The sequence below is a fragment of the Morus notabilis genome, unplaced genomic scaffold (assembly GCF_000414095.1).
Source record: "Morus notabilis unplaced genomic scaffold, ASM41409v2 Scaffold109, whole genome shotgun sequence".
Lineage (NCBI taxonomy): Eukaryota > Viridiplantae > Streptophyta > Magnoliopsida > Rosales > Moraceae > Morus > Morus notabilis.
This window is the reverse complement of record NW_010363046.1, coordinates 207,548-230,924: the sequence shown is the minus strand read 5'-3', so window position 1 is coordinate 230,924 and position 23,377 is coordinate 207,548. Positions and strand designations below refer to the sequence as shown.

At 37.8% G+C, this 23,377-nt stretch overlaps 1 protein-coding gene across 5 annotated transcripts; it reads right to left on the bottom strand.

Annotated features, from left to right (window-relative positions):
- Positions 1–2,736: 2,736 nt before the first annotated feature.
- Positions 2,737–12,595, bottom strand: LOC21400343. 5 transcript variants are annotated; one of them, XM_024169098.1, is made up of 7 exons: positions 12,518–12,595; positions 12,295–12,373; positions 11,818–11,879; positions 11,528–11,676; positions 11,056–11,263; positions 10,255–10,426; positions 2,737–2,918 (listed from the first exon to the last, which is right to left on the bottom strand). In XM_024169098.1, the coding sequence occupies exons 1-6, from the start codon at positions 12,518–12,520 to the stop codon at positions 10,259–10,261; spliced, it is 669 nt and encodes a 222-aa protein (XP_024024866.1). In that variant the 5' UTR covers positions 12,521–12,595; the 3' UTR covers positions 2,737–2,918; positions 10,255–10,258. The 5 variants fall into 5 exon arrangements, with proteins under 5 accessions (XP_024024866.1, XP_010101710.1, XP_024024865.1 ...); XM_010103408.2 differs by lacking the exon at positions 2,737–2,918 and adding an exon at positions 3,541–4,024; XM_024169097.1 differs by lacking the exon at positions 2,737–2,918 and adding an exon at positions 3,541–3,996.
- Positions 12,596–23,377: the final 10,782 nt, after the last annotated feature.

Below are 23,377 nucleotides of genomic sequence, written 5' to 3'. Positions count from 1 at the left end.
TACCTACTCTACTCAAATTGAAAAGTTAATTTATGTAAGAAAAAATACTATAACACAAAAAATTAAATTTAAATTTTTATGAGAAAAAATATTACTCTAAAAATTTAAGTTGGTGTTTTAAACTAATAAAATGAACGAGGTTGGGCCTCCATGTTTTTTCGCTGGGTCGAATCGTCCACATATTTTAGATCTAACATATTAGACAGTAAAAGAGTAGCTCTCAAATTTTACTCTTCTTTATGCTAATAGCTTTTCGTTGCAATATTTTGTTGGATGAAAATTTATTTTTGCCTAATAACAAATAAAAAAATCTATTTAAATATTGTTTAGGCTTTTGTTTGTTGATGACATTATTTGATTGTTTTACATTTGGGGAAAAAAAAAAGATATAATATTTTGGAGTTTTCAAGGAAACCATATTTTAGGAATACACGTAAACATAAGAATACAATAGTGGTAATGCTGTAAAATGTAAGAATGGCATATTTGTAATAAATTGTTATAGAATGGTTTGCAATAAAGGTTTCGTTGCTTTTGGGAAGTGTGAAGTGTGAAGACACATCCAAAATAACATAGAGAGCGAAAAAAAGAGTAATATTTCAAGTGATTCTTGTAATATTCTTTCATAAACAACGAGGGACAAAAAAGTAACGATATTTTTTTTTGAAATGAATATTTAAAATAGGGACAAAAAACTAACGGATTTTTTTTGAAATGAATATCGGATTTTCAATATAATGTCAAATTTTGATACTAATGTATTGTTATCACAACACGTGTCAATTATATAAAAAAAAAGGTCCCATTTGTTATATAAAAGTTTTAGTTTAGTGCAATATTTTTGTAATGATTGCATCACTAATTATAACAAATAATGGTAAGAAAACCACAGTTCAATTGAATATTATGTTTAATGTTAAATTTGATATTTGGAATTCAATGTTCTCAAATTTTTTAGTTTTTTTATTGGTTAGCATATTGCCTTTTTCATTGAATAATTACTGTTATTTTTTAAGCTTTGAAATTTTAAAATTTGCATTTCACAAATTTTTAAAGCTTAAAACTTTATAGAGAAAAGCAAATATTACATTATGTATTGAAAAACATGTAGCATAATACGTCAAACATATAGCTTACATAAATCTTTCCATCGACTTTCTAATGAGTTTTGCAACTAAAGGACCAAACATGAGTCAAGTAGCATAGTTTATGATGCAATTTGTAACGTCTTGAAGTTTAAGGATTAAAATGAGACTTTATAAAAACTTGAAGTTTAAGGATTAAAATGAGACTATCAATGTAGCTCAGTAACTAAAAGTGAATTAACTCTAACACTTAATGTTATATCTGTTAGGAATGAAAAGTGGATGAAAGGAAAAAAGGTAGAGAATTTTAGAGTGAAAATTGAGAAAAAAGAAAGGAAAATAGGAGGGATTAAATCTCTTAGGAGATCCGCATTTCGCATTTTTCATATCTTCAAAATTGAAAAGAAAATGAAGAGAAAAATTTGACAAAAAAGTGAGACAAATAAAATAATGTTACTATATCATTCTTATATGTTAATTAAAATACTTGAGAAACCGCGAAAAAAAAAAGGCAAAGTAGTAACTTCAAAATAATACAACTTTTCCTCCAATTTAATTTACAATACCTATTAATAAAAGGTACTTTCAACTTCTTTCCTCGGACCAAACACCCAACAACATGAGAAATAACAAAACCTTTTCTTTTAACTCTAATTTTCTCTCGTATATTTTCTTCCCTCCGTACCAAATATAGTGTTCGGTCTATTGGTAGAGTACTTTTCTTTTTCATTCCTTTTTAAGTGGGTATGGAACAAATAGTGAATATTGTTCAACATCTCTTTGCTTTAGCCATTGTATAGCTTTATAATCACATGGTGTGGTGGTCTACTTTAATTATGACAAAGCATTGTTACATAGGAAACAGTTTCATTCTCAAACATGCAAACATTCATAACAAAACGACCTCAGATGTTGATATCCGAATTGAGTGCACTATCATTACAATGCTTATTAAACGCCACACTGACGAGCAATATGAGAGGAAAGTAGTATCAGTTACGGAATTGGACGTTCCATTTAGAATGAGTGAAAAAATAAAATAAACCAATTTTTGCCAAAAATGCATACTCTAACCAATTAAAGACATATTTGACTTAACATATAACTTTAAGCAAAGCTAAATATAGGTTAATGCAATTTTAACAAAAACACAAATAATAATCAAAAGATAAAACAGGAGAAAGAATCAGCATTTCTACAACTACAGTATTTTTTCTTACATAAATTCATTTTTTTAACTCAAGTTTTCAACTTGAACCTGCGAAAAGAAGCCATTAAATGCCCAACATGATAGCCAAAAAGATGGGAAGGACAAAATGAAAAGTCATATATTCAAATCCCTAATATGTCGCTAATTTCCACAAGATTTTAATGCATAAAAAACTAGATTCACACCTCCACCAGTTTAGTATTGTAGCCTCCTCCATTACTTCTAGTCACTGAACCAAAGACTAGATTCTTAATAAAGACTAGATTCTTAATATAATTGCAAAATTTAGTTGAACAAAACGAGGAGATGCATTGAAGAGCTTGGAAAACTCCCAAGAAAAGAGTGCAATTTACAAATTGACCAGCATTAACATTCCAGCACATGAATTCTCAATTTGCCACAAAAAACCCATATGCCATTAGTTCAAAACGAGTTCAGGAGAGCAAAATTAAGTACATTTTACCTTCACTGTCCAAAGCTGTCTTGGAACTACCGAGTTTGTGTGAGAAAAGATGCATGAGACTACAGTTATGACCAATAGTTGCACCGCCAGAAGTGCATTTTTGGTCCCCAAAAAGACAGTCTTGGAACTACCGAGTTTGTGTGAGAAAAGATGCATGAGACTACAGTTATGACCAATAGTTGCACCGCCAGAAGTGCATTTTTGGTCCCCAAAAAAAAAAAAAAAAAACAACAAACAGCAAAAAAGGTTTTGAGTATTTTTCGCGAAGCAAAAACCTGAAAGTAAAACCAGGGTCCAGAAGAAATGATATAAACTGCGATGGAGGCATAGTCATATAAGCAGCACTTAAATGGTAAAAAAGAAATAAAAAATAAACAGAGCAACGATTTTGCATAATAAACCAAAAATCTACATGCATAAGGACAGCGAGAAAACTAAGAATTCGGTTAATATAAATAGGATAAGGGAGGACAGCATATGATTTTCAAAAACCAAAAAAACTGAATGGCTAGTTCATAGATTAAATAATCTCACTTTAGTCTACACAATCCAGTTATGTTCTTATAGATGTAATACAAACAGAACAACGTAAAGCTTCTATGAAGGCAGTGATGTGCCTTCAAGGTTCTGCACCTCTCAAACTCAAGAACAAAACTCCCGACTAAAGTTTTCACAAACCAGCGGAAGTGATATTCCAACTCACGTTAGAATAGAATAAGGAAAATAACACGAGAACACACGATTCTCACAATTTGGGAGCGCACTCAACCAAAGCACCAAGATGGCAAAACAAAAACTCACTCTGTTTTCATTATGGCGTGTAAGAAGCCTTTTATAGGGCTAAGGTTACAATAAAAATGCAAAAGAAACTAAAAGGGCATAAAGGCCATTCATCCCTTAGCTGATGTGAACACAAAACAAAACAGGAAACTATAAAATAGGAAACAGCTACTAACTTAGTCTCCAAGGAAATTAAATCAGGAAACAAATCAAAACAAAAAGGGAAACTAAAATCCTTGACTTGTGTGCCAAACCAATCTGGAAACTTGCCAAATTAATCTCGTCCTAAAGCTGTACAAATTTGATCTCCTTCTTGGGCTGGACATTCTTGAATTTTCAACACATTGAACACATGAGAAACACGGCCCAATGGTTCTTTATAAAGCCCAACGTCCTTCCTTCTAAAACCCTCAATTGCCGTTAACAACATGGCCTCCAATTGTTGGTCCGAGGCTGCACTGTCATCAGGCAGCGTACATAAATAGTCTACAAACCAAAAAAACATTTTCACGACAAACAGAAAATGATATCATAAATAAACTTTTAAGATTATGAGCGCTCAAGAAATCATTCTCAAGTGATTATGGTTTAGAATTGACAAACCATTTCTTGTTTTTATAACTAGGAGAACACTAGAGCTCGTCAGTATGTTTTTCTTGTGACGAAGCACTCACAGAATGCCGAGGGTTGAAAGGATACTAAGCCCTGCGAGAAGAAGAATATTTACAGTGTGTTTGGTAGGGTGGAAAAGAGAGCGGACAGAATATAGAGGAAGGATTTTGGAGAGGAAATAAGGAAGGAAAATGAAAATCCATGGGGCTCACCAATTTTTAATCCTTCCAACTTTGAAAAGAAAAGAGGAGGGAAAAAGTTTGACAAGCAAATGAGATGTAAAATAACAATTTTAACCTTCACCATTCATCATATTTTTATTTGTATTGGGATATTATTGTAAAATGCCTTAAATTTGACATTTTCTTTTCACTTTTCTTTCTCTTCTACCAAACAACATGAGAGAAAACCATTTTACTTCCTTCACCTAGGTATCTTACTTTTCCTTCTTCTTTTCTATCTATCCTACCAAACATAATGTTATGTAATAGAAGAAATGTTCAAACATTCACCATAGACATGTGTCGAAGACCTAGGGTTTTTTAAAGTTAGGAAATTATCTCTTAAGGAGATTATCATTCTAAAAGTTAGGAGTTATCTCTTCCTTGATTCTGTTTTTAAATTTAGAAATCCGGATAGAATGTTTGATTAGGTCCGGATAAGGATGACTTGGAATCCAATTAGGATTTCATGATTAGGATAGATTTTCTAAGTTAGTTTTATGCCTATAAATAGCTTCTAAATTCCGCATATTAATAATAAGAAAGTAAGTTCTTTTTCTTCTAAAAAACTACATGGTATCATAGCTAGCTCTTAAGTTTTAATGGCAAAGACTGCCATGACTGGAGCAAGTAGGACCTCTGCTTCTTCAAGGGATTCCGCAGAGAATGAGCAGTCCAGAACCACTGCCATGACCAACGGCACATATCCATTTGCAACATATATGCAAATCCTTCTCTTCAAATCACTGTTCACAAATTAAATGGCAAGAATTACTTGGAGTGGGCTCAGTCCATGAAGCTCGCAATTGATGAAAGGGGGAAACTTGGCCATTTAACTGGAGAGGTAAAAAAACCAGCAGTGGGTGATCCGAATCTGAAGGTATGGTGATCCGAGAACTCTTTGATAATGGCGTGGCTCATCAACTCAATGGAGCAGGCCATTGGGAAACCCCATCTATTCTTACCAACCGCCAGAGATATGTGAGAAGCTGTACGTGAGATGTACTCAGACCTAGAAAACTCATCACAAATCTTCAAACTAAAGACGAAGCTGTGGCAATCCAGGCAGGGAGATCGAGATGTCACAACATACTACAATGAGATGGTGACTTTATGGCAAGAATTGGATTTGTGTTATGAAGATGAATGGGATTGTCCTACTCATAGTGTGCGGCATACGAAAAGAGAGGAGAATGATCGAGTTTACATGTTTCTAGCGGGACTCAATCAAGAATTAGATGAAATAAGAGGAAGGGTCTTAGGAAAAAAAACCCTTATCATCTATCAGAGAAGTGTTTTCAGAAGTTAGGAGAGAGGAGGCTAGGCGAAGAGTGATGCTAAAAACCCAAGAACTGAAGCTCAATCCTGAAGCAGAAAGTTCGGCTAGTCTCTAGAGGATTTGATCCAGAGGAAGAAAAGAAAAATAAACCATGGTGTGAACACTGCAAAAAAACCATGGCATACAAAGGAAACATGCTGGAAACTTCATGACAAACCGAAGAATTTTAAAAAGAAGAATGGAGGTGATGGCAAAGAATTCCAAACCGTGAGTGAGGATTCTCAAAGGTAGCAAATCAACTCGGAAATAACTCAGTTCACAAAGGAACAACTAGACCGTCTGTACAAACTCTTTCAATCTCCACAATTTTCAAATTCTTCTTCATCTTTAGCTCAAAAGGGTAATTATCTCATTACAGCTCTCTGTAGTATAAAATCTAATATGTTTTGTGCATGGATTATTGACTCCGGAGCCACAGATCACATGACTGGCTCTTCATAACTATTTTCATCCTACAAACTGTGTGCAGGGAATAAAAAGATCAAAATTGCAGATGGATCCTTTTCAGCCATAGCTGGAATATGATCAGTCAACGTTTCTCCATCTCTCACACTTCATAATGTCCTCTATGTTCCAAATTTGTCTCGTAACTTATTATCCATAAGCAAAATAACTCATGATCATAAGTGTCAAGCTAACTTCCATTCATCTTATTGTGAGTTTCAAGAACTAACCTCGGGGAGGACGATTGGCAGTGCTAGAGAGATTGGTGGACTTTATTTCTTTGAAGATGGATCCAAATCAAGAAGACTGACACATAGTCTTGAATCTATTTCTATTACTAGTAGGGATGAAATAATGATGTGGCATTATAGGTTAGGCCACCCTAGTTTCCAATATTTAAAACATTTGTTTCCAAACTTATTTAGCAATAAAAATCCATCTTTATTTCAGTGTGAATTTTGTGAATTAGCTAAACATCATCGTACCACATTTTCATTACAACCATACAAGGCTTCAAAACCTTTTTCATTAATACATATGGGGGCCTTCACGGATCACCACACCATCGAGAAAGAGATGGTTTGTCACTTTCATAGATGATCACACAAGGGTAAGTTGGGTTTACTTACTAAAAGTAAAGTCAGATGTGGAGGAGGTGTTCAAAAATTTTTACATAATGGTGATGACACAATTTCAAACACAAATTCAAGTTTTTCGAAGTGATAATAGAAAAGAGTATTTTAACAAGATTTTGGCAAAATTCTTCCTAGAAAAAGGCATAGTTCACCAGAGCTCGTATAATGATACCCCCTAACAAAATGGAATAGCTGAACGAAAGAATAAACACCTCCTAGAAGTAGCTAGAGCACTACATTTCACAAATAAGGTCCCGAAGTATTCTTGGGGGGAAGCTATCCTCACAGCTACATACCAAAACACCATTACAGGTATTTTCAAGTTGCTATCCAACATCTAGGCCCCGTTCACTTCGCTGATTCGAGTTTTTCTACAGTAAAAAGCTCTCACAAACAATCACATCTAACTTTTTTGCTACAGCAAAAAGTTCTCACATAAAATCATATCTCAACTCGAATCAGCGAAGTGAACGAGGCCCTAGGTTATCATCTACACTTCCTATAAAAAATTTTGGATGCACAGCCTTTGTACACATTCATGATCATAACCAGGGAAAACTTGACCCTAGAGCTAAAAAATGTCTGTTTTAAATGCTTTGATCCAATTTCTAAGAAAATGTTTGTTACCATGGATGTAACCTTTTTTGAATCTAAACCTTTTTTTGCTACTCATCTTCAAGGGGAGAGTACAAGTGAAGATGTAACCAAATTAGGAATTAACGATGTTTTTGATGTTTTTGAAATAGATTTCAACACACTCCTAATATTGAGACTGAAAATTCGGATTCACACGTTAAAAAACTGGAAAATATGGGATGGAACAAATGATGTTTTACATATTGAAAATTCCAGCAGTCTACTGCCATGTCAAAATCAGAATCTCAGCAGCTCAAAAAATGGGAACAAAATTGGTATTAAGAATACAGATCTCTTAGTCTATTCAAAGAGGAAACTGAATTCAAAGAAACAAGGTCCCGATCCTCTACAAGGCCATGAGTCCGAATTGAGGGAAGAACCAAAACCAGGTAACAATCAATCCGATTCCTTGTTAAATTCCAGTCCCGAGCCCCTTGGTGATTCCATACAGTCTATCCCTAGTGCTAGTACTGAGTCATTTGATGATCTCAATATTCCTATTGCCACCCGCAAGGGTGTTCGGTCATGCACTAAACATCCCATGTCTAATTATGTGTCCTATAAGAATCTTTCTCCTTCATTTTTTGCGTTTACCTCACATCTCACTTTTGTGAAAATTTCAAAGAATGTACAAGAAGCTTTACAGGTTCCTGAGTGGAGGAAAGCTATTTCTAAAGAGATGAAAGCACTTGAGAAGAATCACACATGGGAAGAAATGGATCTACCGAGAGGGAAGAAAACAGTTGGCTGCAAATGGGTGTTCACCATCAAGTATAATTCTGATGGATCTCTCAAAAGGTATAAAGCACGGTTGGTGGCTAAAGGGTTTACTCAAACCTATGGCGTTGATTATCTCGAGACCTTTGCTCCGGTGGCAAAGCTGAATACCGTAAGAGTACTTCTTTCAATTGCAACAACTCTTGACTGGCCGCTTCAACAGTTAGATGTGGTGAAGAATGCATTTCTAAACGGAGAATTGGAAGAAGAAGTTTATATGGATCCATAGCCTGGATTTGATAAGCACTTTGGTTCTAAGGTGTGTAAGCTAAGAAAATCACTTTATGGGCTCAAACAATCCCCAAGAGCCTAGTGTGAATGATTCACTCAGTCTATCAAAAATTAGGGATATGTCCAAGCCCAAAGTGACCACAGTATGTTCATCAAGCACTCCGATGATGGGAAAATTGCAGTTTTGATAGTCTACGTAGATGATATCATCCTTATTGGAGATAATTCTGCTGAAATGAGTCGTTTGAAGGAATGTTTGGCTTCAGAATTCGAGATCAAAGACTTGGGATCTTTAAAATATTTTATGGGAATGGAAGTTGCTCGTTCAAAAAAGGGTATTGTTGTCTCACAAAGGAAATACGTCCTTGACCTCCTTAAAGAAACAGGAATGAGTGGGTGTAGGCCTGCTGATACCCCAATGGACCCTAACCAGAAGTTGGGAGATGCCAAAGATGGAGATCCGGTAAATACAACACGATATCAGAAGTTGGCAGGAAAACTAATTTACCTATCTCATGCCAGACCAGACATTCCGTTCGCAGTTAGTATGGTAAGTCAATTCATGCACTCACCGCGTGAAGAACATCTTGAGGCAGTATATCGAATCCTGAGGTATTTGAAAAGCACTCTAGGGAAAGGACTCCTCTTCGAGAAACACAAGCAGAAAACAATTGAAGCATACACAGATGCAGATTGGGCGAGTTCCGTCACAGACAGAAGATCTACATCTGGATATTGCACTTATGTTTGGGGAAACTTAGTCACTTGGAGGAGCAAGAAACAAAGTGTAGTAGCTCGAAGTAGTGCAGAAGCTGAAAACCGGGCAATGGCTCATGGAGTATGTGAAATGTTGTGGTTAAAAAAGATTCTTGAGGAATTGAAGAAACCAATAGAGATGCCTATGAATAGTATTGTTTACAACCCAATGCAACATGACAGAACTAAACACATTGAAATTGACAGACATTTCATAAAGAAGAAGCTAGAAGAAGGTGCTATCTGTATGCCGTTTATTCCAACAACACAACAAATAGCTGATATTCTCACGAAAGGATTATTCAGACCAAGCTTTGAGTTTCTTATCAGCAAGTTGGGCATGATAGATATCTATGCACCAACTTGAGGGGAAGTGTCAAAGACCTAGGGTTTTTTAAAGTTAGGAAATTATCTCTTAAGGAGATTATCATTCTGAAAGTTAGGAGTTATCTCTTCCTTGATTCTGTTTTTAAATTTAGAAATCCGGATAGAATGTTTGATTAGGTCCGGATAAGGATGACTTGGAATCCAATTAGGATTTCATGATTAGGATAGATTTTCTAAGTTAGTTTTATGCCTATAAATAGCTTCTAAATTCCACATATTAATAATAAGAAAGTAAGTTCTTTTTCTTCTAAAAAACTACAACATGGTTATTGACTTCAAATAGAGGGGGCACTAGATTAATACATGATAACTCAAAGGGCAAAGGTACAGTTATACAACCCATTTAACTAATAAGGATGGGTAAAGAAAATAGTTTATGAGTATATCTCATTGCATAGGATGAAAACACTACACCTCTGGGTTTCTATGCACAGGCTATACAAAGATATACCCATTTCTTCACAATTTTGGATACCCAGATTCAGAAACTCAATTAACAAATGATGTGAATATATTTTCTTTTGTTGAGAAATTATATTTTCCTCACTGTTAAAAGAAACAAAATGAGAAGGAAAAAAAAAACAAAAAGAAACTCCCTATTTTGAAAATCTCATAGCAGCACAGTAAACTTCTAAACGAGTACTTTAGTCAAAATGGTGCTTTTTAAAAAGAAATTACCTCATCAGCTTGACTTAACATGCACTTCAATAATGTCATTATCTTCCATTCCAAGAGCATTAGGGGTTGCTTCTGCTCCTATTTTCTCACCATCAAAGCAAAATATCAGACTCCGTAGGTCATGCTTAGCTTTCTCCGCATACAATTGAAAGAGCCGCTCAAACTTGTCATCCTGCACATTATAAGAACTTAGATTATTCAATTGTCAGACAGTTAAACTCAACCAATAATACACACAAATAGACAGATATAAACAAATAGATGGGAGAGAGATATTCTACATAGTCAAACAAATAAACAGATATATATATATATATATATAGAGAGAGAGAGAGAGAAGTATATGGTGCAACTTTATGATCATCAAGTATTTCAGGAAACTCAAACTTCACAAAAAAGTCTATCAAAATCTTTTCATTCATCGATTCCATCAAGTCCTTGATTCTTCCATGCTGTCTGAAAAATCTTAATGTGACCATGAACACACGGTAGGCATTTTACATAAACAAATAGACATATATAGTCAAGTCAAGTGTGTCTCCAATGAGGTGTGTGTGTGTGAGAGAGAGAGAGAGAGCGGAGTAATGGTGTAATTTTATCATCATCATCTTTAATATACCAAGTGTTCAGCCTTTCAATGAGATATTTCTTTCCACATAACCTCTACATTTCAGAAAGAATAACCGTAATACTATAAAACCCCAGATTTTTATTTTTTACCCCTGGTAACTATACATAAGCTTATCAATGATAATGGTAGTGTATGAACAGAATAGTATCACAATATTCGTAAGAATATACCATGTATATGCGAAATTGCTTGAGCCCATCCTTGTCCTGAACAGAAATAACTATCTTAGCTCTTTCATTATGAGGTCTTGAAGGTTGGTCTGCAACGGCATCCAAAGAAGACTGCAATGATTTACCACCTTCTTTCACAGACTCTTCCATGGATCGCAAGACATCCTCCGCTGATAGTGCACAAGATAACAGCTCCTGCTTCATTAACCTATATGCAAAAATGCCATTGATATGAAGAACTTATGGTAAAAGGAGCCCAAAATATACTAAATGAGGCCATCTCTAAAGGAACGAGTAGCAGTTCAAAATCAAATTATTACAGCTGCAAAGATAAAAATGCGAATATGCTTCGGAAAGAAAGCTAAATACTTGAACAGACAAAATGTTGAGTCTCTTTGGATTGCATCTCGGGCCATCAATTGAAAAAATATACCACAACAAAATGTTACGGACCCTAAAAGTTGTTGTATACCTCAACTCTTTAATAGTTGAATTTTCAGCAAGGACCGTAGCCTGACATGAAACTTTTGGTGGAGAAGGTAGCCAATCCTCATTTTCCTTATCTTCCACTTCACAATCAAGCACGTAAATTGATTTCTCATTTTTATCCACCTTTTCAACCTGATACCATATAATTCAAAAAATGTAAGATAAAACAATTAAAGGAGCTTCATTTAAAACCACTCCCACTAACCAATCCGGTAATAGTTTTTTTTTTTTTTAATATTTAATAACCTAGGGTATCCAGGCCTCTTTAAGTACCTTTGAACCAGCAACCTTCCTCCTTTTCGGAGAGGACGCCGGAATGACATCTAACTCATCATCTGCAATAAAATAACAGAAATAAAAGAATGAAGCTTCAAAGAAATATAAAACATTAATTCAATCTTCAAATCGTTTTGGCACCCAACTCATTAGCCATAACCATAACAGAAATACCATAACTAAGCTTCAAAGAAATATAAAACATCGAATTCAAGATTCAAACTTTTTTCGAACCAACTCATATTCATCCATAAATTAATCAATAAAGCTTAAACGAAATATCAAATATTGAATTAAACATTCCAGGAAGAAAACTTTAAATCTTAAATTCAAGCTTCAACCCTTTTTCATATTTCAATTCCTAATCAATAAAACCCCACCAAAATTTGCAAGAATTGATTTTTCCCAACCGAAAACCTAATGAATACAGTTTATGATCAACCAAACAGAAAACAATGAGGCGTCGAAACTCACTGTCTAAACATAAGACGATATTTGGTTGAACTCTTTTGTAATCGAACAAGGAATCGAGTTCATCGGTATAATCGTCCGCCTACAAATCAACAACTCCGCATTCATAAAGCTCAAAAACTTAACACAGAGAAAGTGAATAGGAGAAAAGGAAAACCCTAGCATTGTTATATATATATACACACACACACATATAAATTAAATAAGAAATTGAACAGAAGCTAACCATTTTCAACCTCCAAAACCTTTTGCTTTGCTAGAAGTTCTTTTCTTTTCTTTTCTTTTCTTTTTTGCTTTTTTTTTTCTTTTCGCTCTCTCTCTCTCTCTCTCTCTCTGAACTCTCTGAACTGGATTTGAATTTTTCAATTGCAAGTCCGAACTCTCTTTCATATCCTTGTATAGTACCTTGAGGAAACGTGCTTTATTTTAAATTAAGGCCCGTTCACTTGTTGATTCGAGTTTATAATTTGAGTTGAGATGTGATTTTATGTGAGAATTTTTTACTGTAATAAAAAAGTTAAATGTGACTATTTCTGAGAACTTTTTACTGTAGCAAAACTCAAATTCTAAATTCGAATCAGTGAAGTGAACGGGGCCTAAGACCTTCAGTTGCATTTTTGAGTTATTATAATTTGAGTATAAATTTTGAGTTAAATTTAAGTTAAAATTATAATTTAAGTTTGTGTTTGAATTTACACATTTAAATTATGATTTAAATTGAGAATCTATTTGAGTTTGTGTTTGAGTGGGTCAAAACTTAAATTTGTATTTAAATAGTATTTTAATAAAATCTCAATGGTGATGAAAAATTATAATAAGGTATATAGGTGGAGTTTTATTCGTCTTTTCGTTGTGAACGCATAAAAAAAATCATCTCAATCGTCTCTTCATTTTGATGTGCAATTTAAATTTTAATTGAAACATGAAATAAAATTCTAATTTGTATTTGATGTGTAAAAAGCAGAGAGAGTGGTGACCTTTTTACTGTTTAAAAATAGCTTGAACAGTTGAACTTGAGAGGGGGCTAAACTTAAAGTTTGACAGTTTAACTCAATTTAAACAGAGAATATAATTCAAACTACATGCTTATCAAATATCAGGTCAAACTGTGCTCACTATTCAAATTAAATTAAACTGAGCTAAACCAGTGAAACAAACGGGGGCTACATCATTCATGTGTTTTGTTTTTACTTTTCTTCTTTTTAAGGGATTTTCTCTAATAGTTCCTGCAAAAATAGACTACTGATAGTCTTTTACTTTTCAACAGATAAATCTGTATTAAAATTTATCTGTTCTGCATATTTTTTTTAATCTGATGTGATTTTAACCATATTTAACAGTTAAAAACTGAGATTAAGATAGGACGGACTACTAGAGAAACTCTCATTTTTAAAATATTTTGAAAAACTGCTTATGCCTCATTCATTTCACCAATTGAGTTTTTAGTTTTACGTTTCTACAGTTAAAAGCTCTAAAAAAATGTCACATCTAACTTTTTCTGCTACAGTTAAAAGTTCTAAGAAAATGTTCATCAACTTGAGTTTGAGTTTAAGAACTTGAGTTGAAGGGAAAACTTAAACTTAGATTTTAGCCCCAAACTTAAGTTAAAACTCAAATTTTACAAACGAACATGAACTTGAATAAAATTATAACTTGAGTTCAAACTTTTTTTGAGTTTTACTCCAAAAAAGTAAACTCGAAGCCTCCGTTTGGTTCGCTAGTTTGAATTTTCTTGATTTAAACTTTTTAATTTGAACATACTAATTCAAACGTGTAGTTTAAATTATAGTCCTCGTTCACTTCGCGGATTCGAGTTTTCAATTCGAGCTGAGATGTGACATTTTCTGAGAGTTTTTTACTGTAGCAGAAAAAGTTAGATGCAACATTTTATGAGAGCTTTTTACTGTAAAAACCTTAAACTAAAAACTCGAATCGGTGAAATGAACGAGACCATAGTTTAAATTAATTTTAGATGTACAATTAAAGTTTTAATTTGAACAATGAATAAATTTCGAATTTGTGTTTGCTATGTGTGAAAAGTATAGAGAGTGGACACCTTTTTATTGTTTAAAAATAGTTTGAATAGTTGAACTTGAGGAGGGAGTTAAACTCTAAGTTTGATTGTTTAACTCAATTCAAACGAAAAATATATTTTAAACTATATGCTTACTAAACACCAGTTCAAATTGTGCTCACTATTTAAACTGAACTAAATTAGTAAAACAAATGGGGATTAAATATCTTTATTCTTTAATCTTTAATTAACAGGCATAAAAAAGCCAAAAAATTTTTCTCTCTGCAAGGCTTTTGTCATCATCTTTTTGTTTTGTTTTGTTTTTTTTTCTCTATTTGTTCTTTTTCCCCAAAATTTAAATACAATTTAATGTTGTTTACCATGTGTTTTTTCTTATCTTTAATCTTTAATAACATGTATAAAAGAGTGAAAAAAAAGTTTTTCCCATCTTTTGTCATGTGCACTATAAGAAGGATTCTCTTTCTTTTTAACACAAGAGCATCATCTTTTTATTTTCTTTTCTTTTCTTTTTTGCCCAAAGTTTTTTACAACTTAATTTTATTTACAATGTGTTTGTTTGAAATATTTTTTTCTTACTTTGCACTTACTAAAATAATTTCTTTTAAATATATCCCTATGTTTTCCTTTTTGTTAAGGGCTATTCTACAGTTTAGTCCCTCTATATGTGTTTTTTAAAATACTTTTTCTTATTGTCATATTTACATGTGGTTTTCTTTTACTCCGTGATACTCTCAATTTATCTCATAAATAAAACTACTCTAATTTTTCTCCTTTTAATTAATTTCTTTCACATATGAGCCTATTCAATACTCTTTTTCTATATGTGGCCCTCATAAAATATTTTTTTAATAACTATACTGATATCATATCTTCTCAAATGTATCACTGTCTAAATATTTTTTTCCCTCTTAAATACTATTTTTTATATATACTAAATAAATAATTTATTCTCATTTGCTCTACTAAAAACTTTGCCCTCGTTTGGTTCGCTGGTTTAAATTTTGTTGATTTGAACTTTTTATTTGAGCAGAAAAATTCAAACTATGTGGTTTAAATTGTAGTTTAAATTAACGTTTGGATGTACAGTTAAAATTTTAATTAACTAAAAAATAGGTAATTTAACTAAAAAGAGAATCTGTTGAAACACTTTTTTTTTTGCCTCAAAATTGAATTTTTCACGTGGATTTGATTCTTTGAAAGTTTTACCAATGTGAGTAGTGAATGAAGTCAAAGATGTGATTTTTGGTTTGGCAGTTCGCTGAGCTGATACAGCCTATTGAGGAAAGGATGCGCAATGTTGAAAATTACATCAAGGTATGTTTCATACCGATGACCTTCTAAAAGCTTTCCACTGCTTATTTTGTGACAACTATTTATTTTTTGACAAATTTGATATGTTTCTTGTTTAAAAAGAAGAATGATAACTTTTTAGCACCCAATTTTCTATAAGTTCTGTTTTTTTATTTATTTATTATTTTTAAAAAACTAGAGCTCTTAATTGTGAGGTTTGTTTCGGATTAACATCTAAGAATCTGAAATAATTTTGGTCTGAGTGACCCTTCATTGAAATTTATGTGTGATGAAAATTTTTACTTTGGCCTTTTAACTGGTTTCGAAAGTGGGTTGATGTAATTCTTTGGTTTTTATTTCTGCAATTTTTGTATGACTTATGAATGACTCGAGGTAAAGAAAAACTCTGATAATAATGTATTTGGTTTTGGCAGCAAGGAGACTTTACCAGGTGGAATTTCGGTCAATAGGAAGAGAGCTGAAAGAGGCCTATCACAACTGAAGGTTCTAGTAGTTTATAACTTTCTAGTTTCATAATTCCATATTGTTGATCTTATTGATAATAAAGGTCTTCAATCATGTTCTGAATGTTATACAGATTGAAGTTGTGGACCTGGTTTCTGAAGGATCTAGCGGAGAAAGCATGAGGCCGAGAAGGCCAAGAGTCAGGAAGTCCTTATAGACAATGCTGAAAAGAACTAACTTTAATCATTTTGGGGTACCAAACAGAAGCCTAATTTGGTAGTGCTGTAGATTTTAGAAAAATTATTTTTAGATGTGCTGAAAGAAGAAGTAGTTGTTACAAGAAGTAGTTGGGTGTTTGATAAACTGTAATTATAGTAACTGTGTTGGTTCTAAAATCAGTGTAATAGCGTTTGGTAAATTTTTAGGTTAAATTGTTGTGGGTATGTAAAATGACCAAAATAGACATGGTATGAAACTTAAATATATATAATTATTTTTGGTATTTAGACATACTTGTTTAACTTTAAAAAAAAAACATAATGCTATGATTTTGAGTTTTTTTAAAAAAAATTTATGATAATTAATTCTCTTTTTTTCATTTCTTCATTCACAATATAATTACAACTAAAAGGAGCATTAGTGAGTAATTAATTTGTTGAACAAAAATGTACATTCCATAAACAAGTTAAAAGCTTGATTGTCAAATAACCAAGTTACATAAACAAGTTGGGCCTTGATGCCTTGTATGTGGTCTTCAGCTCCCCCGCTTCAACACACACACACACACACACACACACGCTTAAATGAGCAAATTCACATATTGATACCCGCTTAAATGAGCAAATTCACATATTGATACCCATACACAAGAAAAAAGAGTAAATGAAAATATCATTTTAAAATACACACATTGATATCCCCACACACACACGTAAATACACACATTGATATATCATTTCAGAAAGGAATAGTTATTGCAAACATATATATCCATAACTACATAAGCTACGAAAAAAAGAACCGAGCAGCAAAACTAATTGGTAGCTAAGTTTATCAAAATTTAGAGTATGAAACATTAATTATATCAGAAATCCATATCATAGCATCGGAACACTATTGAGAAAGTGTCTAAACAATCTTTTGGCACAAGTATGTCTGAGGCACTTTTATGACGAACTTAACATTAGAAATTTTTTACGGGATCTTCTGACAAAACCACACCAAAGTAAAATTCTACTCTGTCAGAGTAGATTTTAGCACTCCATTGTTCTTAAGCTCCAACACTATATCACAACCACCTATGAGTTCCCCTTTGTAATAAAGCTGTGGAAAGGTTGACCAGTTTGAAATGACTTTCAACCCCTGCCTAACTTCCTCATCAGTTGAGATGTCAAAGGAGCCAAAACTCACATCCTCCTCTTTAAGGGCATTAACGACTTTGGAGCTAAAACTGCATCTGGGAGCATCTAGGGAGACCCTACTCTTCTTGATCCAATTGCAGTGGAGATTCCATGAGATGATGAAGAGCCTTCACTTAAAACTTTTTTCATTCTCTTAAAGGGTGAAATAAAATTTGGCAAATTACTATTTGGATTGCCCACACTAGACCCCATTTTACCATCCGCAATATTAGCAATTTGTCAGGCCTCCGGTGAGGAAGGTCTACACCAGGAGGACCAAGGGTGGTCTGGTGGGAGACTCCGGCCCAAATGGAATGGAAGATAAGGGGCTGGGGGTCCAGACAGACCCATCTGGGAATATGGGTCTGGCTAAGGCAGGGGAAGCTGACGTGGGAAGTTAGTTAGAGAATCTGAGTGGTATTAGTAAGCGAGGGCGAGTGCGGAGAGGATAGTTTTGGCCTGACTAGAGTTGGTTGTTAAGAGGTTGTGGGATTCCTCGAAAATCCCTCTCTATCCCTTTCGTTCTTCTGTAATTCCATTCCGATTGTATTACCGAGCTCAGACGAGCTCATTCTCTGTTTTCCGGTGACTAGTTCTAATAATAATATGATTTAGTGATTTTCCTTCCTTTCATACTCATAACTTTTAGCTGTTAAAGCCGGGATCCTATCAACTTGGTATCAGAGCTGCGATCCATGGCACAGCACACTCCCACGGTGAGCACAACCGAGCGAGTTTCCAGCCTTGAAGGAGGTCTCGATTCTGTCAGGGAAACGATTCAGATGCTGGGAGCGATGGTGGACCACGTACCTCAGCTGCAGGAGGATGTCCACGTTCTGGGAACTCAGTTAGGAGACGTACAAGGGGCTCTCCACTGCTTGGAAACATTGTTGGGACGCCACCTTGAGACTCAGGTTCCCGCCCCGCCACGTCGGGAGGTGGGACGCGACAGGGAACCACGGAGGCAGAACGCGTCGCCGGACCAGGGCCGTGCAAGGCAGGAGCACCGAGGAAGACGCCTGGAGCTGCCGATCTTCCAAGGGGACGATCCCTATGGGTGAGTGTTCTGGGCGGAGCGATACTTCGCCATTAACGGTGTTGATGGGGAGGAAAGGGTGATGGCAGCGTCCGTATGCATGGAGGGAAGGGCCCTCGGGTGGTTCCAGTGGCTGGATTCGTAGCACCCCTTCACTGACTGGTGAGATCTGAAGGCGGCGATCCTCCACCGTTTCAGCCGCGCGAAGGATGGTGACCCAACGGAGCGCTTGATGGCTCTGCGACAAGAAGGGACAGTAACAGAATTTCGTGACCGTTTTGAGGCTCTGGCTGCATCAATGAGAGGGATACCGGAACCTATTTTTCGGGGAGCTTGCCTCAATGGCCTCCAAGAGGACGTGCGGGCTGAGGTAAAATTATTGCGGCCCATTAACTTACAAGAAGTTATGGATTTGGCCCAGCAGATTGAAGAGAGGAACGAGGCAGTCGATCGGTTGAGGAAGGGTAAACTGGGCCGAGGATGGCGAAATGAAGGCCTGGGAAGGGAAATGGGCCCAAGCGAGCGGCCCAATGGGCAGCCAGGTTCTTCTGGAAGCTCCATTCAGTCCACTCCAGGTAAGGAGTTTAACTCTTCTCCACGATCTTGTTTCTGGTCCACGCCGCAGTCAGGGCTGTCTGAAGGAAGGGCTGGGTTCAAACGGATGACGGATAAGGAGTACCAATGCCGACGAGCCAAGGGGCTTTGCTACCGGTGCGACGAGAAGTTTAGCCCTGGCCACCGGTGTAAGAACCGGCAGTTACAGGTGCTGTTGGTGTCGGAGGGTGACGCAGAGGAAGAAGAGAACACGGAAGAGACAGAGGAAGCTCCGGCCGAAGAGTTAGGGGGGATGGATGGACTTTCCCTCAACGCGATGATGGGAATTGCATCTTCCGACACCATGAAGCTGAAAGGGACCCTCGGCGAACGTGAGGTACTAATTTTAATCGACAGCGGGGCCTCGCACAATTTTCTCTCCTTAAGGGTTGTGCAAGAGATGTGAATTCCCTTGTCCACTACGGGCAGTTATGGCATCCAGGTAGGGAACGAGACTTGTTTCCGGCAGCAAGGGTTGTGTAAGGGTGTGGAACTGGAAATCCAGGGCTATCGGCTGAGTGGGGATTTCGTACCCTTTGAATTGGGATGTGCCGAGGTGGTATTGGGCGTTTCCTAACTACGAACATTGGGGGAAGTCAGGGCTAATTGGCGGGAATTCACCTTGAAATTCAGGGCAGCTGAGGGGTGGATTTGCTTGAAGGGGGATCCCACCCTACGATGGGAACCGGTAAGTTTCCGTGCTCTCATGCGAAAATTCCAGGGTGAGGTGATGGGGGCCTTGCTTGAAATTTGTGTCCTTAAGGGCAAGGAAGGGGGCGGGCAGGCCATGCTGGAACCAGCTATCTTCCAAGGGGTTTTGACCCAGTTTTTGACGTGTTTGTGACACCGGAAGGACTACCGCCGAGACGCGCTCGAGACCACCAGATTGTCCTCAAGACCGGGGCTGAGCCGCCTAATATTAGGCCTTACCGATACCCCCAAGTGCAAAAAAATGAGATTGAGAAATTGGTGTTAGAAATGCTGGCTTCAGGGATCATTAGGCCAAGCAACATCCCCTTCTCCAGCCCGGTTTTATTGGTCAAAAAGAAGGATGGAAGCTGGTGTTTCTGCGTCGATTATCGCGCCCTCAACCAACTTACCGTGCCAGACAAATTTCCAATTCCGGTCATAGATGAATTGTGGACGAGCTGCATGGGGCCGCGGTGTTTTTGAAGTTGGATCTGCGGGCAGGATACCATCAAATACGAATCAGGGAATTCGAGGTGGAGAAGACGGCATTCTGAACACACGAAGGGCACTATGAAATCTTGGTCATGCCTTTTGGTTTGACCAACGCTCCCGCCACGTTTCAGGCACTTATGAACAAGGTATTTCGACCCTATTAGCGCCAATTCGTTTTAGTGTTTTTCGACGATATTTTAATTTATAGTCGAACATGGGAGGAACACGAAGAGCACCTCGCCGTAGTCCTAGGCATTCTGAGGAGGGAGCAGCTTTTTGTAAATCAGAAGAAATGCGTTTTTGGGCAGCCACAGTTGGAGTACTTGGGGCATGTTATCTCGGCTGTAGGGGTGGCCACTGATCCGGCCAAGGTGGAGTCAATTCTATCTTGGCCCACACCCAAGAACGTGCGGGGAGTAAGGGGATTCTTAGGACTGGCGGGTTATGACCGGCGTTTCGTTCAGGATTTTGGACGGTTGGCAAAACCCATGACTGACTTGCTTAAAAGGGGAGAATTCCGATGGACCTCAGAGGCGGGGGCTGCCTTCGAAGCACTGAAGCGGGCTATGACTTCTCTTCCCGTTCTGGCTATACCAGATTTCTCCAAGCAATTTGTGGTAGAAACAGACGCTTCAGGTTCAGGAATTGGGGCAGTGCTTATGCAGGGGGGGAGGCCCATTGCTTTTTTCAACAAGGCACTCTCAGACATTTCTAGGCTCCGGTCCGTCTATGAACGGGAACTCATGGCGGTCGTGTTGGCTGTCCAAAAGTGGCACCATTACCTCCTTGGCGGGCACTTCGTGGTACGCACGGACCAGCAGAGCCTCTGGTTCCTCATGGACCAGCGGCTGCTACCTCCAGAGCACCTCTGCTGGGTAATTAAGCTCTTCGGGTATGATTTTGAGTTGGAATACAAGCAAGGGGCGTCGAATTGTGTGGCTGACGCACTCTCTAGACGAAAGGCTGACACCGGGGTGGAGTTAGCGGCCATCTCCATTCCGCAGCTAGTAAATTGGGCGGATATCAGGCAGGAACAACAGCAAGATGGCGACTGCGCTGCCTTGTTACAGAAGCTCGCTCAGGGTGAGGAGTTGGCTGCGAGTTGGTCCTTACAGCGGGACTTGCTGTGTTACCATGGCAGAATCGTCCTTCCTAGGCACTCGCCATGGATACAACGCATGTTGCACGAATTTCATGACTCGGCCTTAGGGGGTCATTCGGGTTTTCTGCGCACTTATAAACGAGTGGCGCATAACCTGTTCTGGCGGGGGATGAAGGAAGATATACGTCAATATGTTGCTCAGTGTTCCATTTGTCAACATTCGAAGTATGAGGCAATGACACCCGCATGATTGCTCCAACCATTGCCGGTACCGGAGAGGGTGTGGGAAGACATCTCCATGGACTTCATAGGGGGGTGCCATGGTCGCAGGGGATTGATACAATTTTGGTGGTCGTGGACCGGTTATCCAAGTACGCTTATTTCCTACCACTCTCTCACCCATTCACGGCCAAGAAAGTCGCTGAAGTGTCTGTGCGAGAAATAGTCCGGCTACACGGCATTCCGGCCTCCATCGTCACCGACCGGGACCCCCTCTTCATGAGCTTCTTTTGGCCGGAGCTTTTTCGCATGCAGGGGACCAAGCTGAAACGCAGCTCAGCATATCACCCCGAGTCCGACGGCCAAACCGAGGTTGTGAATAGGTGTTTGGAGGTTTACCTCCGCTGCTTCGCGAGTGATCAGCTTCGCTTGTGGCTCCGTTTCTTACCTTGGGTAGAATTATGGTTCAACACCAACTATAATGCATCAACGCGGCATTCTCCCTTTCAGGTGTTGTATGGCCGTGATCCTCCAACTGTTCACCGCTTCCAGGATTCTCCTTCGTTCGTGGAAGATGTCAACCTCCAGCTACGGCAAAGGAACGAGTTCCTCGATATGCTCAGGGGCAACCTCGTGCTTGCACAGCAGCGCATGAAGAAGTTCACGGATGTTCACCGTCAGGAACTTTCCTTTTTGGCCGGTGACCTGGTATTGCTCAAAATTCGCCCCTATCGCCTCAAGTCATTAGCTCGTCGACCCAATGAAAAGTTGGCTCCTCGATTTTATGGGCCATTTGAAGTTTTGGAGAAGATCGGAGAAGTGTCCTATCGTCTCAAGCTACCGGCAGACGCGAGGATGCACTCGGTCTTCCATGTCTCTCAGCTGAAGCCCTTCAAGGGGGATGCACTCTAGCACCAACCACTTCCCCTACAGCTCTCGGATGAGTTAGGGTTGCAGGTCGAGCCTTCCGAGGTTCTTCGCGGCAGGTGGACTTCGGTAGAAGGGAAACAAGTCACTAAAGTGCTGGTTCAGTGGAAGGACCTGCCGGACTGGGAGGCCACCTGGGAGCTTCTAGAGGTGTTTCAAGCCCAATTTCCTCATTACAACCTTGGGGACAAGGTTGTCTTCGAATGGGGGAGTAGTGTCAGGCCTCCGGTGAGGAAGGTCTACACCAGGAGGACCAAGGGTGGTCTGGTGGGAGACTCCGGCCCAAATGGAATGGAAGATAAGGGGCTGAGGGTCCAGACAGGCCCATCTGGGAATATGGGTCTGGCTGAGGTAGGGGAAGCTGACGTGGGAAGTTAGTTAGAGAATCTGAGTGGTATTAGTAAGCGAGGGCGAGTGCAAAGATGATAGTTTTGGCCTGACTAGAGTTGGTTGTTAGGAGGTTGTGGGATTCCTCGAAAATCCCTCTCTATCCCTTTCGTTCTTCTGTAATTCTATTCCGATTGCATAACCGAGCTCAGACGAGCTCATTCTCTGTTTTCCGGTGACTAGTTCTAATAATAATACGATTAAGTGATTTTCCTTCCTTTCATACTCATAACTTTTAGCTGTTAAAGCCGGGATCCTATCACAATTCCTACTGCTGTTGCAGAAATAGCCATTTCCATCTGCAACGAGAACTCAATATCCCCTTTTCTCTTTGGTCCTTGAGATATTTGTGTATGGCATGCCCCACAAGTATCATGCTTCAACTCAAAAACTAATGGACATGGTTGTATATTGCTCGACTCATTAGCAGAGGCAGAATCTTTGCTTTC